The following is a 16,160-nucleotide window of genomic DNA, read 5'->3' as shown; positions in this document are numbered from 1 at the left end:
CAGGAACCAATAACATCAGTCTATTCATGATTTTTTAAAAAAATCAAACCAACCCAAATCCAGATACATTCTACAGAACACCTGACCAGCGCTCCTCAAGACTATCAAGGTCACCAGAAATAAGGAAAATCTGAGAATCTCTCACCAGCTTAAAGAACCTAGGGAGGGGCTTTCCTGGTGGCGCAGTGGTTGAGAGTCCGCCTGCCGATGCAGGGGACACGGGTTCGTGCCCCAGTCCGGGAAGATCCCACATGCTGCGGAGTGGCTGGGCCCGTGAGCCTGCGCGTCCGGAGCCTGTGCTCCACAACGGGAGAGGCCACAACAGTGAGAGGCCCACGTACCGCAAAAAAAAAAAAAAAAAAAAAAGAACCTAGGGAGACATGACAACTAAATGTAATGTGGTGTTCTGGATAGAATCCTGGAACAGAAAAAAGACATTAGGTAAAAGTAGGGAAATATGATTAAAGTATGGATTTTAGTTAATAATAATGTATCAGTACTAGTTCATTAGTTATGATAAACGTATCCTACTAATATAAGTTGTTAACAGTAAAGGAAATGGGGAGGGAGGGTAGATGGAGTATATGGGAACTCTTTGCACTATCTTTGGAACTTCTTTGTAAGTCTGAAACTATCCTAAAATTAAAAGTTTATTAAAAAAAAAAAAAGAACTTTGTGACAGTCATTCTTGTATCTTGAAGCACATCTCTGATTGCTTCCTTAGGATAAAGCCCCCAGAATGAAATTGCCAAGTGAAAATGTATAGATATTTTTATTGACCAGAGATTATTCTTTTAAAATTCTTCTTTTTTTTTTTTTTTTTTTTGGGTACGCGGGCCTCTCACTGCTGTGGCCTCTCCCGTTGCGGAGCACAGGCTCCGGACGCGCAGGCTCAGTGGCCATGGCTCACGGGCCCAGCCGCTCCGCGGCATGTGGGATCCTCCCGGACCGGGGCACGAACCCGTGTCCCCTGCATCGGCAGGCGGACTCTCAACCACTGCGCCACCAGGGAAGCCCCTAAAGTTACTTTTTATATGTAGATGTTTTGCTGACTTCTTGAACATGTTTTAGCCTTATGTCTTTATTTCAGCTTTTTCCTATGTGCAGACTTCTGAAACTGGAAGAAAACCAAAGGGATCATGAAACCCAACTTCCCTGTTTTACAGATGAGTACACTGAAGCCCAGAGAACTGAAGTGACTTGCCCAAGGTCAAGTGGCTAGTTAACAGTGGGAAGTAGAGGGACTTCCCTGGTGGTCCAGTGGTTAAGACTCTGCCCTTCCAATGCAGGGGGTGTGGATTCGATTCCTGGTTGGAGAACTAAGATCCCACATGCTGCACGGTGCAGCCAAAAAATGAGAGAAAAAAAAAACAACAGTGGGAAGTAGAACCCATATCCCTGTGGACTCTAATCTGTGCTAGGCTGTCCCTGGGTGTGTCTAAATGAAATAAAATTTTCTGACTCATGGTGGAATTAGCAATCAACACTCAGACCTGTGTCTATTTTCTGTAAGTAAATGTAAGCGTCTGCTTCCTTTGTCTTGGACGTGGTTGCTAGCAGCTAGAAGGATTTTTAAGTAAATTTAAAGAATGGATTCAGGCACAACTAATAGAACTGCTTGACTAAATTCTTGGGTATATCAGTTTTCCTTTCTGAGCTATTTCTTCCCTATCAGAAAAATTAGGATTCCAACACGTACTTCTTAGCCTCTGACAGGGACCTTGTAGAAACTAAGTAGCTAAACGCGGATATATCTGCAGAAGCCTTAGAAATGTCATTTAAGGAAAAGGCAGTTGAATGAGAACAAAGGGCACATTTTCTGTTAAGTGGTCTGTCATATCCCAAGAAAGTTCATTTCCTTGCCTGTACAGTCTCTAGACAAGGAAAAATCCCAGACTTGGCATTGGTAAGGAAGAAGAGGGCGATGGAAAGGAAGGGAGAGAATTGTTAGACTTCTTGGCTGGAGTTCAGAAACAAATAGTTCCCGAGCCTGGCATTGTCAGGGGCCAGCGTCAGGACCAGCCCAAGAAGGCAGACAAGGAACATTACTGTTCCTGACTTGGCTCTGCACACCGTTACTCAACAGAAACTGATGCGTAAGCAGGATCCTAGAGGATGCAAGAGGAGTATAAACAATCACTGGGTGCGGACCTGTGGTTGCCTATAGAAGCTTTGCCAGGCCCAAGATTATAGTCGTACATTCTTATTTAATTTCCAGACATTTTGCAGGATTTGGGCGATGACAAAAGCAAGCTAAAACAAAACTAAAGTCTGGGATTTAGAAAAGCATTGGCCTCTGACCTCAAACTGGAGCCTCTAATCAAAGTCCTAACACTTGCTCAGGTCAGTGAGCATCCTTGCTTTGCGATATGGAAATGACCTATTTGCCTATAAACATCTGTCAGCACCTGCACCAAATTGAAACTTGGCAGACAAAATGAGGAAGGGGTAATACTTCTTAAAACTCTATTTTTATGGTTTGAAGCTTTTTACTCTTTGAAGGACTAGAACAGAAGAGAGAGTGAGAGAACTCACAGGAGGTGATGAAAGGAGAAAAGAATGAAACAGATGGCAAAATCTCCCAATTGTTATTAATTGCCATCGTTGTTTCGCTGAGGAAGATGCAAAGACATTACCCATGACGAAAGAAGTGACAGCCCTGAGGTTTTAAGAAAGGACAGAATGAGAATGGAGCATTTGAAGTGGGTGTGACGTCGCAAGAATCTAGATTCAAATGAGAATCTATACTTAAAAACCTGAATCGCTAGATTAATTGTATTGTGTACTTTCACATGAAAAAGCAGCTTTGGGTTTTGTGTACATGCAAGTAAAACTGTTTACTGGATCAGCTTTGATCTTGGTCTTTAAGCTCAATATTAATTATATTTTATTGAGATGGCTTAACTGTCCCTGTTAAGCCTGCCTACACATCTGGTTCCTTGTTGATGCCTCCAATTCCACCATTAGAGTTCCACTTCTTTGAATTAGATGGTAAATTGATTACTTATCACATGTTAATTCCAGTCAACTGATAGCAGCTGTCTGAATCACTGTGTTGAAAGGATATTGAGGTAGGAAAGGACTCCCACAACTGATTAGCAAAATGAGCAAGAGAGGAAAGAGTGACAGTGGTCTGTGGGTTAAGGGAATGTGTGTTGCAGTACCCATACCTCTGGGAAGGGCAATTTATTAAGCTTTTCTATCACTGGCATCTCAGCACGAATTCATCTCAGATCATTTCCAATGCTGGTTTCAATAGGTATAGCACACATAGAAGCAAAATTCAGGATATATGGTTCAAGCAAGGCCTTTCTTTTCCGGTTTTGTGAATTAAGTACATGCAAGCTCTTACAAAGATATAAAAACAACATTTAAGTAAGCATGTAATGAACCACAACATATTGAAATTTATGGGAAATATTATAGGAAAGGTGAAAAAAATCCAAGGCATACTGTCCCCACAGATGAGTCCAAAGCACAGGAAAATCAGGTCTGGGTGGGAACCCTGGGCTTTCAGGGGCCATCAGAGGACCCTGCTTTCTGAAGTCATGGTGGTTTTCTAAGCCGGTAGAAAGAATCATGTAAAGGGAAGTGAAATGTCACCAACACACTTTGCTTATTCCACAATTTTGCTTTTTAAAGAAACTTCTCCTGATGGGCTCTGCTCTGGGGGCTTCCTGGGGAGAATTTCAAAATTCTAGACAGAATGTTGGGGCAATTATTAAGAACCTACAATGTCATCCTGGTTTCCCCATGAGTTACCAACCCTACAGTGATGTCTTCTCTGTTTCAACAAGTCCCACGCGTATTAAGGTTCTCTATACTGGGGCCGGATCAACCTTTCAAAAAATTTTTTTGAACTATTTACAAAGTTTGGTTTGAGATCCAATAAAATTCTTATAGCAAATCTACAACAAGAATGTCTAATAGAGTACTTTAAGCACTGAGTTGTAAGGAAAGACATTTAAGTAAATCTAAACTCTTCAGTAATAAAGGAAAAGCTCTTGCAAAAGGTCCCCAGCCTTCTAAAAACCACTCCTCACCCCAGTTCTCTCCATGCTTCTAAGACTTTTTGCCTGGAATGCTCTTTCTCCTTTTGGTACATATCTCTTTTATATTAATTAACATATTTTACTGTTATCTGTATTTCTCCTTTGTCTCTCTGTTAAACTGGCAGAGTCCCAAAAGCAGAGAGTGTGAAAGTTTTATTCTGTCCACAAATACTACTTCATGAACAAAGAGGAAGTGCTGGTCACAATGCTAGGCACCAGTGATACAACAGAAAACGAGGCAGATAAGATCCCTGACTGCACAGAGTCTATATCCTGAGGGATCTTTCTAACCCCAGTGACTAGCACATGGTAGGCGTGCAATCAAGACTGCAAGAATAAATGAAGCTCCTGCCAGGAATTTGAAATTTAGTCGCTATGATTAACACAGCAACAAAGGTGAATGGCAATTAAAAAAAAGAACAGAAATAGAAAATCTCAAGTCATTTGCATTGTGGTTATATCCCAAGTCATTTCTGCTATCACTAACAGCTATTATTGAAAGTAACTGTCCAAACAGCAGGAAACCACATTCCTAGAACCCAAGAAGATTTAGTAAAACATATTCAATGTGAAATAATGCTAATTTCAATTAAAGAAATGATTACCTAAAATATTAACTAAGATCCTTATAAATGTAAGGCATGACTATGACTTCTTACAATACTCCTTGAATTCACCATGTCTAGAACATGGACATGAAGGTCAAAGAAGGCTTTGTAGTCAGGAAAACACTAAGCAGTAATCGTTTTTTTCAATTTTAGAATCTTTTACTAATAAAATGTAGTAAATTAATCTCAGTGAATTTTCCCATACCTTAGTAAACCCAAACATGCTTCTGTACACACACAAAATCCCCATACTCACCAAAACAAAATGAAAAATCTGGGTATTTTTAACATATGGGGAAAATGACAATAAAGCAGTGCTTCCCCAATTTTTTCCCATAGAACAATGGTCCAATGAGTTGTTCCTTGAAAAGAGCATAGAGTCTGGGAAACACATCACACATAAGGCCCAAATGGAGGTTTACAAAGCACACTATCATATTAATGTCTCTGAAAAGTTCTGCAGGAAAGAAATATGTTGAATTTCATTTATCATCATTTCCCATGCTTATTTCAACCACTGATTTCTTCTTTTAAGGAATAGCTATTCAGTTAGTTTAGGAAAATCTGATTTAAAGTTCAATTTACAATACCCTTCACTTATACTTAGTGGTGATCTAGCAAACCAAGACACTCTCAAGGCAAACCAAGACAATAGTGTTAAGCAATAAAAATATTTTTCCTATGAAAGTATCTGTAAATAAAACTTGCTGCACAAACAATAATCTTGGTAACATTCTACATTATGTTTCTAAATGAAGTCACCCCCTAACCACTAGATGGCAATATAATTCCACTTATGTTACAACCATACCATGCCAGTATATTAATAGTTCAAAGGGTAATTGAGTGTTCTAAGAATGTATATGCGCGTTTATTCATCTTTAGTCACTCTTTCAAACACTTCCTAGGAAATTTTAAGTTCTGAGAGCTCTGATGGCTGCTGAAAATAAGAAGAGGAATGAGACAGCTGTCAAAAACTATAATTCCTGGACTCCTGGGAAACGAAGATGCCCCATCAATTTACCAAACACTTTTTTTGGAAAAAAAAATAAAAGAAAGAAAGAAGATGCTCCATCAATTTACCAACCTTTTTTTAGAAAAAAAAAAATGAAAGAAAGAAAGGAAGAAACATGACTACATTAGGCATATTGATTGCATGACACATTCTTACTTTTTTATCTTAAACATTTTATTAATTTTTCACAGTTAAGCCATTTATTATGCATCAAAATTTTTAATCTTTTTTACTCTTTTTATAATACATAAAAAAATTTTAAGTATACATCACAGAAGTGAGAAAATGTGACGTATGGAAAGCACTGTGATAGACAAGTACCTAAGAAATTATCACAGTCTGAACTAAGTGGCACAAAGGTCACAGGTTGGGTGACTCTGAAGTCAATTTTGACTCAGGGAGGACATGCCAGTCCTCAGCCCCAGGGAGCATTCTGAGCCTTGAAATTAAGGAGAGATGAAGGTGAAGACCCAGCCTGTCTCCGACTTTTAGGCCACAGACCCTAGAGCTTTAGTGTCAGGAAGGAGCTTGAAAGTCAATAAGTACATCATCCTCTTGTAAGAAACTGATGCACAGAGATCTTGGGGGACTTCCCAAGTGAAAAGAGGTTAGCTGAGACACAGCTAGACCTTGAATCCCAGTCTTCTGATGCCCGGCTGATGTTCTTTCCAACACTGCATCATCAATTTTGGAATTTAGGAAAGATCCTCGCCTAAACTCTTTCCAACTTCTTTTTCCCTGCTGGTTCCCAGCTGGCTGCCCATCCTTAGACAAGAGGTGATGTGTGACCGTCTCCTACAGGATTCCCCGAAGCAACACTCTGAGGCAGAGATTTGCACACAGGAGGTTTGTTGGAGGGCGCACTCAGGACGAGCACTTCGCAGGGACTAAGCGAGGCAGGACTGGGCAGAAGAGAAGTTGAAGCCTCAGATGATCCCACTCAGTGCTCTGGAGCTGAATGGTCCTTCACAGTTGTTCTAGATCCAGGCAAGAGGGCAGGACCTTCAGATTTTCCATACTGACCACTCACTGGATACAGGGGGCATAACCATACGCAAGGCAGCTAAAAGCAAAAAAAAACAGTGAGCTAACATCAGGGTGTTGGCAGGGTTCCACTCCTTTCTGGAGACTTTAGGGGAGAATCTGTGTCTGTGCTTTTTCCAGCTTCTAGAGGCTGATCATATTCCTTGCTCATGGCCCCGTTTCTCCATCTTTACATGCCAGCCATTTCGTATAACTCTAACCTTTCTTCCGTCCTCACATCTCTCTCTTTCTGACCTCAACAGGGAAGTGTTCTCTCCTTTTGAGGACTATGTGATTAGACAGGGCCCACCTGCATGATCCAGGCTCATCTTTCCATCTGTAGATCCTTACCTTACTCACATGTAGTACAAAGTCCCTTTTGTCATGTAAGGTCACAGGTTCCAGGGATTAGGAAGTAGACATCTTGCGGGGGGGGGGGGCATAATTCTGCCTACCACAATCTGGATTATATATTTTTTGCAAGAATAATTTATATGTTCATATCAGCATTATTCATAATAGCCAAAAAGTGGAAATAACCCAAATGTCCAGCAACTGATGTATATATGTGTGTGTATGCGTATATATATATATATATATATATATATATATATATATATATAGTATAGGCAAATCTATAGAAACATAAGTAGGTTAGTAGTTTCCAAGGGCTGAGGAGGGGGGATGGTCAGTGACTTCTGGGTGATAAAAATGTTCCCAAATGAGATTGTGGTGATGGTTACACAACTATGTGAATATACAAAAATCACTGAATTGCACAGTTTAGAGGGGGGGATTTTATGGTATGTGAATACTATCTGAAGAAAGTTGGCTAAAACTGCCTTACAGGGAACTCCCTGGTGGTCCAGTGGTTGGGACTCCTCACTTTCACTGACGAGGACCCAGGTTCAATCCCTGGTTGGGGAACTAAGATCTTGCAAGCCACACAGTGTGGCCAAAAAAACCAAAAAAAAGCCTTACAGGTGATGTTGCATCCTTCATTTTATAGCACACCAGGAGGCACCTTATATCTGGTTGTCCTTATTAGTGAGTAATGCTAAGATTGAACTCTGGGTTAAGGTGATGACAACTGATGGAAAATATATTTTTAACAAGTGCTTCAGAAAAGTTATCTACCTTACAAGGATAATGCTGCTTTACAAGGATGCTATGAGAATGAAATCAGAATGTGACATGATTAGTAAATCATAAATATGGTGGGTAAAAAAAATGCCCCCCCCCAAGAAAGATGTCCACATCCTAACCCCTGGAACCTGTGGATATGTTACCTTACATGGCAAAAGGTACCTTGCAGATGTGATTAAGTTTAAGTATCTAGAGATGGGGAGATTACTCTGGATTATCTGGGTGAGCTCAACCTAATTACATGAGTCCTTAAACGCAGAGAACCCTTCCCTGAGATCAGAGAGAGATATGACACTGCTGGCTTTGAAGATGAAAGAAGGGGGCCACGAACCAAGGAATGTGTTGGCCTCTAGAAGCTGGAAAAGAAACGGAAAGAGATTCTCCTTTACAGTCTACAGAAAGAATACAGCCATACAGACACCATGATATTAGCCCCATAAGACCTGTATTGGACTTCTACGGAACTGTGAGCTAACAGTATTGTTTAAGCCACTAAATCTACGGTAATTTGTTCTAGTAGCAATAGAAAACCCATACGATAAAGCACACAGAACTCTAATAAGAAGATGACATCGCAAGGGAAATAGTTCAATATGGTAAAACCCAAATTTCCCCAACCCATGGATAAAAGCACAGTTACATTAAAAATGTGAACAAAGGGCTTCCCTGGTGGCACGGTGGCTAAGAATCTGCCTGCCAATGCAGAAGACACGGGTTCGAGCCCTGCTCCGGGAAGATCCCACATGCCGCAGGGCAACTAAGCCCATGCGCCACAACTACTGAGCGTGCGCTCTAGAGCCTGCGTGCCGCAACTACTGAAGCCCGCACACCTAGAGCCCATGCCCTGCAACAAGAGAAGCCACCACAATGAGAAGTCCACGCACCGCAGCAAAGAGGAGACCCTGCTCGCCGCTACTAGAGAAAGCCCGCGCAGAGCAACAAAGACCCAACACAGCCAAAAATAAATTAAAAAAAAAATCAGTATGGAGTTTCCTTAAAAAACTAAAAATAGAACTACCATATGACCCAGCAATCCCATTACTGGGCATATACCCTGAGAAAACCATAATTCAAAAAAAGTCATGTACCACAATGTTCATTGCAGCACTATTTACAATAGCCAGGTCATAGAAGCAACCTAAGTGTCCATCAACAGATGAATGGATAAAGAATGTGTGGCACATATATACAATGGAATACTACTCAGCCATAAAAAGAAACGAAATTGAGTTATTTGTAGTGAGGTGGATGGACCTAGAGTCTGTCATACAGAGTGAAGTAAGTCAGAAAGAGAAAAACAAATACTGTATGCTAACGCACATATATGGAATCTAAAAAAAAAAAGTGAACCTAGTTGCAAGGCAGGATTAAAGATGTAGACATAGAGAATGGACTTGAGGACACCAGGTGTGAGGGGGAAGCTGGGGCAAAGTGAGAGTAGCATCAACATATATACACTACCACATGTAAAACAGATGCCTAGTGGGAAGCAGCCGCATAGCACAGGGAGATCAGCTCGGCGCTTATGTGACCACCTAGAGGGGTGGGATAGGGAGGGTGAGAGGGAAAGGATACGCAAGAGGCAGGGGATATGGGGACACATGTATGCATATGGCTGATTCACTTTGGTGTACAACAGAAACACAGTATCGTGAAGCAATTATACTCCAATAAAGATCTATTTAAAAAAAACACGAATACAGTCTCTTGAAAAACTTTCAACACAAAATGCCCCTCTGCCCTTCACTCCCTCTCCTCACTGTCCCTACGGTCGCTTAACAGCAAAGAAAAGGAGACAGGGTGGAGATTCACTGACTGACACAGCGACGCAGGGAGAGGTGACCGCAAGCTAGGAATCCAGCAGAGGGCGCCCATCTGCTGGGCCTCCCCGGACCTCGACCCTCGCGGGAGACTGGGCCCCGCTGCCCAGGCGGGAGTTTTTAAAATGGAAACAAGCCCGGCCCCGCCCCCTGCCCTGAGAACGCCGGGAAAATGGCGCCGCGCCTTGGGGTTTCCTAGCAGGCCACGCAAAGGTTCCCGCAGGTAGAATCTGCAGGCTTCCCCTACCTGCTTCTCATCTGGCTTCCTCCCTGCCCACTCTGTCTCCGCCTCACAACGCAGTGTCGGACACGCGCTTGACCTCTGCCGGCTTCTTCACGTGCCCGCATCTCCACCCGCTCCGCCCCCGGAAGTGACGACATCCGCCGGGTCCTGCTGGTGTCCCGTCGGGCCTCGCGGTGGCGCGGAAAGATGGCGACGGCGGGAGCCATGGAACGGAGCTTCGTGGAGCTCAGCGGAGCTGAGCGCGAAAGGCCGAGGCACTTTCGGGAGTTCACAGTTTGCTGCATTGGTACGGCAGAATCCCAGTAGGGCGCGATCCGATCCTTCGCTTCTGGCTTCTCCCCTGGATCCCTAAATCTCTGACCTCCCGTTCATCCTTCTGAGCCCACATGCCTATAGCCCCGGAATCAGAGCTTCTTTAGTGTCCTACTTCTGCGTCTTTGCTTCCCCTTCTTTTTGTATGGATTGTCAGTCCGTCACCCTCTGCTTTCTCAGCACCCTCAGTGCGTGTCATTCCCAGAGAACCACCTGTGCAGGCTGACCACTTTCATTTTGCAGGAACTGCAAATGTCGTGGCCGGAGCCGTGAAATACGGTGAGAGCGCGGGAGGCTTCTGTTATGTGGAAAGTGGCAAGTTGTTCTCCGTCACCAGAAACAGGTTCATTCATTGGTAAGTGCTGTGTTTGTCAAACCCCCTGGAAGGTCGGGTTGTTCGGCGGCTGAATTTTCGCGGCTGTTCTTAAGGTGTCATTCATTCTCCGAAGTGGTTATCGACAGGAAAAGAGAAAGACTGTTTTCTATTCATATGTGAATCAGTGGAAAATTAAGGAGACCCAGAGTTCTAGAAGAGGTACCCTCCCAGGCAGCACTAAAAGCAGAAGAAATGTAGCTTAGGGGTTAAAGTCCAAAAGACCAGTTTTAAACATGAACCCATTATGTTTTTATAGTGCTTTACAGCTTCCTTCGTTCTACAAATATGTTTGAGCCTTTATAGTCAGGCGCTGCTAGGTGTGCTGGGGGTGAAGTGAGGAACAAAAACAATCACCATTTTCATCATGCAAGATGTAACAGTGTAAGAATAGACGTGGACCCACCTTTCATGGGGCAGTTTTGAGAAGGGGGAAGACATTATATAGCTAATGACCACATTTATAAATACAAATTTTTCATACTTGCCTAAGAGGAAAAGTGTAGGGGCTTTGAGGGGCTAATGGGAGTACCAAATATTATTGGTGGTGCTGGGAAGGCCTAAAGCAAGTCACATTTAAACTGAGATCTGAAGGATGAAACGTTAGCCAGGCAAGGGGTTGAGGGAGAGAGCAGTTCAGCAAGTGGGATCACCGTGCAGAAAATCCATGAGGTGGAAAGAACGTGACAGGTTTGAGGAACTGACTGAAGGTCTGTGTGGCTTAGGTGCAAATGGGCAAAATGGAAAATGATGCGACAGATGCTAAGACTAAGGAGGTAGGCAGGACTCAGATCAGGAAGGACCCTAAGGTCCTTTTTAAGGATTTTGGATTTTATCCTTAGTACATTGAGCAATCATTGATGGGTTTTAAAGGATTACTAAAATGATCAAAATCACATTTTAAAATAATCAGTCTACTTTGTGGAAAGTAGATTTGGGTTGGATGGGTACAATACAAAAGAACAACTTGCTTATATGATGGACCAGGTAAGATGTTAGTGACTCAATTGTGGGAGTGGCTAGGAAAAGAGAAATACATGGATTCAAGATACACTTAGAAGTTAACTTCATTTGGACCTGGAGATAGATTAAATATGGGGTGAGTGAGGGGTAGTAAGGGAAAAGGAGGGAGCAAGGACAAGCTCCTGTTTTCTAGTGTGACTAACCAAATATTGGGTAGAGGGTTTGCCATCTAATGAGATACAGAAGATGGGTTTTGGAGAGATGTAAATAATTCTTTTAGAGGTACTATTGAAGTCTCTGTGTAGTAGCTCTTTGGCAATGTCAAGTAGGCATTGAAATTTATAGGCTCAGAAGGAAGACCTGTGTTAAAGATGCATATCTCATTTATATAAGAAATATTTATGACGGAATTCCCTGGCGGTCCAGTGGCTAGGACTCGGCACTTTCACTGCTGTGGGCCCAGGTTCAATCCCTGGTCAGGGAACTAAGATGCCACAAGCTGCTCAGCGTGGCCAAAAAAAAAAAAAAAAATATTTTTGAGTGCCTAATATGTTCCAGTCAATGTTTAGGGACTGAGGACATAGCAGGGAGCAAAGCAGGCAGTCCCTGCTCTTGTGGAGGGAGCAGATCAACAACAATAACCAAAAATACCAAGTAAATATAATTCACCAGGTAATAATTAGAAGAGAACAGGGAAGAGGGAAGGGGAATTATTGTTTTTAATATTTCACACAAGGTAGTCCGGCAAGACCCAGTGATAAGTTGGCACTTGAGCAGAGGAAGTAAGGATATCTGAGGGATGAGATTTCAGGTAGAGCCTTCCAAGAAAAAGGAACAAAAAATGCAAAAACCCTGAGCCAGGAGCTTGTGTGTTGTTTTCAAAGAATGGCAAAGGGCTAGGAGTCTGCAGCTGAGTGAACAAAGGATAGAGGAATAAGGTAGCCAAGAGCCAGATTAAGGCTTTGTTGGTTATTTTAAGGCTTTGACTCTTACTCTGAGTGAGATCAGAGGTTTTTAAGTGAAGAAATGGCATGGTCTAAGTCGTGTTTTTAAAAGGTTGCTTGGCTGCTGTGTTGAGAACTGAGTGTAATAGGAAAGGGTGGGAGCAGGGAGACCAGTTAGAGGTTGGTGCCACAATCCAGACAAAAAATGGTGGTGGCTTAGACTGGGGTTGGTATTGTTAGAGGCAGTGAGAAATGTTCTGATTGTGGATATGGTTTTTTTTTTTTGCGGGGGGGGTGCTGTGTTGGGTCTTCGTTGCTGTGCGCGAGCTTTCTCTAGTTGTAGCAAGCAGGGGCTACTCTTCGTTGCAGCGTGCGGGCTTCTCGTTGCAGTGGTTTCTCTTGTTGCAGAGCACGGGCTCTAGGTGTGCGGGCTTAGTTGCTCCGCGGCATGTGGGATCTTCCCAGACCAGGGCTCGAACCCACGTCCCCTGCATTGGCAGGCAGATTCTTAACCACTGTGCCACCAGGGAGGTCCCTGTGGATATGTTTTAAAAGTGATTTTATTAGAATTTACTATTAGATCAGATGTAGGGTATATAGAAAGAGGAGATTCAAGGGTGACCCCCAGATTTTTGGCTTGAACAACTAGAAGTTATAGAGATGTCATTAATGAGTTGGAAAAGTGCAGGTGAAGCAGGTGTTTTTGTTTCTTTGTCTTTCAGGTTTGCTGTGTCCTGGAATTCTGTTTTGGACAGGTTTAGTTTGAGATCCCTGTTAGATATACAAGTAGAAGTGTTGAGGCAGTAGTCAGGAGGTCAGTGGAGAGTTTGGGCTGAATGATACAGATTTAGGAATTGTAGGCATTCAATGGCATTTAAAGCTGTTATATCAAAGGAGATCATCTAGAGAATGGATTCGGGTAGTGTGGTAGATGAGGTGATGGCAAGTTAGGGCATTCCCAGAATAGTGCTTTCTATGGTTCCAAAGCTACCACATGGCAGAGTTGTGCCTCAAGAAGAGTCTTCCCTGCATCCTAGTAGGAGGAAGCTATAGAAGGGGAAATACCCACATTTATAAGGTCACTGTAGTTTGACCCTGTAGTAACATACGTAGAGGCCACATTGCACTGTAAGTAATGAGGGTGTGTGGTGTGAATTTTCATTATAGTGGAGTTTAATTGCTTTGAATGTTGTTTTTAAAAAATGGACTATGAAGTTTGGAAATGCCTCCATTTAACAGAGAATCATATAATAAGATTTGAATTTTATACAGTGCTGTGTTTTGTAGACTATATAATGTGGTGGTTTGGAATGTCAAAATTGGTCTGAGTTTGTTTATCCAAAATTTTCAAATTGTTCATCTGGAAATTATTGCCATACATTTCAATGCAACAATCAGAAAGAAAAGCATAAACTTTTTTTTTTAACAAATGTCTCTTCACTTTAATAGGAAGACCTCTGGAGATACATTGGAGCTGGTGGAAGAGTCACTGGACATAAATCTGTTAAATAATGCAGTTCGCCTCAAATTCCAAAATTGCATCCTCTTACCCGGAGGGGTTCATGTCTCTGAGACTCCGAATCATGTGATAATCTTGATATTAACCAATCAAACAGTGCACAGGTTACTTTTACCACACCCTTCCCGGATGTATAGGAGTGTAAGTTGGTTAAGTATAATATCCTTTAATTCCCAAAGTTACTCTGACTGTCACAAATTTAGTAATAGAGCAATGTCCTTTGGAATTGAAGAATATTTGGATTCTTTGCTGGCCCTAACCAAGCATACTATCATAGTTACTATTTAAAATGATCACACACATTTTAAGCTGCAAAAATAGTTTCATTAAAAAGAATAGCTTTGGGGACTTCCCTGGCAGTCCAGTGGTTAAGATTCCATGCTTCCACTTCAGGGGGCACGGGTTCCATCCCTGGTCTGGGAACTAAGATCCTGCATGCCATGTGGTGCAGCCAAAAAAAAAAAAAAAAAAAAAAAAAATAGCTTTCTGGGAATTCCCTGGTGGTCCAGTGGTTAGGACTCCACACTTCCATTGCCGAGGGTGCAGGTTCGATCCCTGGTTGGGGAACTAAGATCCCACAAGCCCTGCGGCCCAGCCAAAAATAAAAATTAAAAAAAATAAATAAAGTGGAGAGCCATGATGTAAAAAAAAGAAAAAATAGCTTTCTTTTTAAGCTCAACAATTTTTTACTTTAAAAACTGATAGCGATTGGAAGGAACTGAGCAAAATCCAGTTTATTTTGGTTTAACAGATTTTTCTTTTTAATTACTCCACAGGAGTTGGTAATTGAAAGTCAGATGCAGTCAATATTCACTGACATTGGAAAAGTTGACTTCAGGGATCCTTGCAACTATCAGTTAATTCCAACAGTACCTGGACTCTCCCCTCATTCTACCACCTCGGCAGCCTGGCTTAGCAATGACGGGGAGGCTCTGTTTGCTGTACCATCTGCCTCTGGGGGAATCTTTGTTCTTAAACTACCTCCTCATGACGTACCTGGTAAGAACAGGAACTGAGCATGAATTTAATTTTAAACAAAGGAATACTGGCATTAAAACAGATGTTAGAAGTCCAAGGCCATCATCCAATGCAGGAATTGCTTCTATACTACCCTAAAATGATCATTCATTATTGCTTGCATTATGACTCCCTAATGCTTTACTGTTTTTTTCCTAAGAGGGCGGGATTTTATATAGTGAACGAGGAACTGTCCAGCTTACTGGAGTATGGGAAAACAGATAACTGTAAGGTGACCTATTCTAAGGCCTTTAGTAGACATGAGTTGACTGGTTTTCTACCTTCACTTTGTGGTACTGTAACTAAAATAAGTTACCTGAAACAAGGAAGCTCAGTGCTGATACCCTGCTACAAGTCACCACTCCTCTTCCTGGATTATTGCATTTGCTTCCTAAATAGCTCCCCAGATCTGTCCTTACCCCTCAGCAGAAACTTCTCAGGAAGACCGATACATTTTAAAACCCAGGGTGAGTCATGTCATTCCACTACTCAGAGCCCTTGGATCGGGGCTGTTCTTCATCTCTCTGAATAAACCCAAAGTCCTTACTGTGACACCCCACTGCCTCTCTAATCTCATCGTCTCATTCTTTCCCCCCTCCTCTGAACCAGCCACATGCCTTCTTGCAATTCCTTGAACATACCAGGTACACCTAGCTCAGGGCTTTGGCGGGGCTAGTCTCCCCAGCTACCAGTGTGGCTCATTCCCTCAACTCCTTTAGGTTCTTACTCAGTGTCACCTCAGTGAGTGACCTGACCACCTTTTTAAAATTGTAACACAATTTTAACAGTAACACAATTGTACACATGCACCCCATCCCCGTTCACTATACCCTTTCTATGTTTTATTTTTCTCCACTCTTTACATTCTACTTAATTTGTTAACTGTCTCTGCTTCTCCCTTCCTGCCAATGGAATGTAAGTTCCATGAGGACGGGAGTGTTTTAATTTGTTCTATTTACTGCTGTATCTCTAGCATCTAGAACTGTGCCTAGCACATGAAAGGTACTCGGTGTTTCTTTTAGAAAGAATGAAGTGCTGCTTCTGAGCAGCAATATGGGTTACTGTTTGTAAATGGCAAAAATTTCCCCTAGGAATATAAAAATGCTGTTGTTATTGTTCCCATA

The 16,160-nt window shown here is 42.2% G+C and overlaps 1 protein-coding gene across 3 annotated transcripts in view; it reads left to right on the top strand.

Moving 5' to 3' along the window:
• The first annotated feature begins 10,067 nt into the window (after positions 1–10,067).
• NUP160 (nucleoporin 160) overlaps positions 10,068–16,160 on the top strand; it is a 54,802-nt gene continuing 48,709 nt past the window's right edge. For 2 of the 3 annotated variants that reach the window (XM_073808941.1, XM_019948309.3), the window contains exons 1-4: positions 10,068–10,194; positions 10,464–10,575; positions 13,950–14,160; positions 14,796–15,018. In XM_073808941.1, coding sequence (XP_073665042.1) covers positions 10,095–10,194; positions 10,464–10,575; positions 13,950–14,160; positions 14,796–15,018 — 646 coding nt within the window. In that variant the 5' untranslated portion in view covers positions 10,068–10,094. Of the gene's footprint in view, positions 10,195–10,463; positions 10,576–13,949; positions 14,161–14,795; positions 15,019–16,160 lie in introns of those variants that run through there. The other variant, XM_019948310.3, reaches the window with a different exon arrangement.

The sequence above is a fragment of the Tursiops truncatus genome, chromosome 8 (genome assembly GCF_011762595.2).
Source record: "Tursiops truncatus isolate mTurTru1 chromosome 8, mTurTru1.mat.Y, whole genome shotgun sequence".
Lineage (NCBI taxonomy): Eukaryota > Metazoa > Chordata > Mammalia > Artiodactyla > Delphinidae > Tursiops > Tursiops truncatus.
The sequence above is the reverse complement of the archived record's forward strand: the minus strand, read 5'-3'. Positions and strand labels throughout refer to the sequence as shown.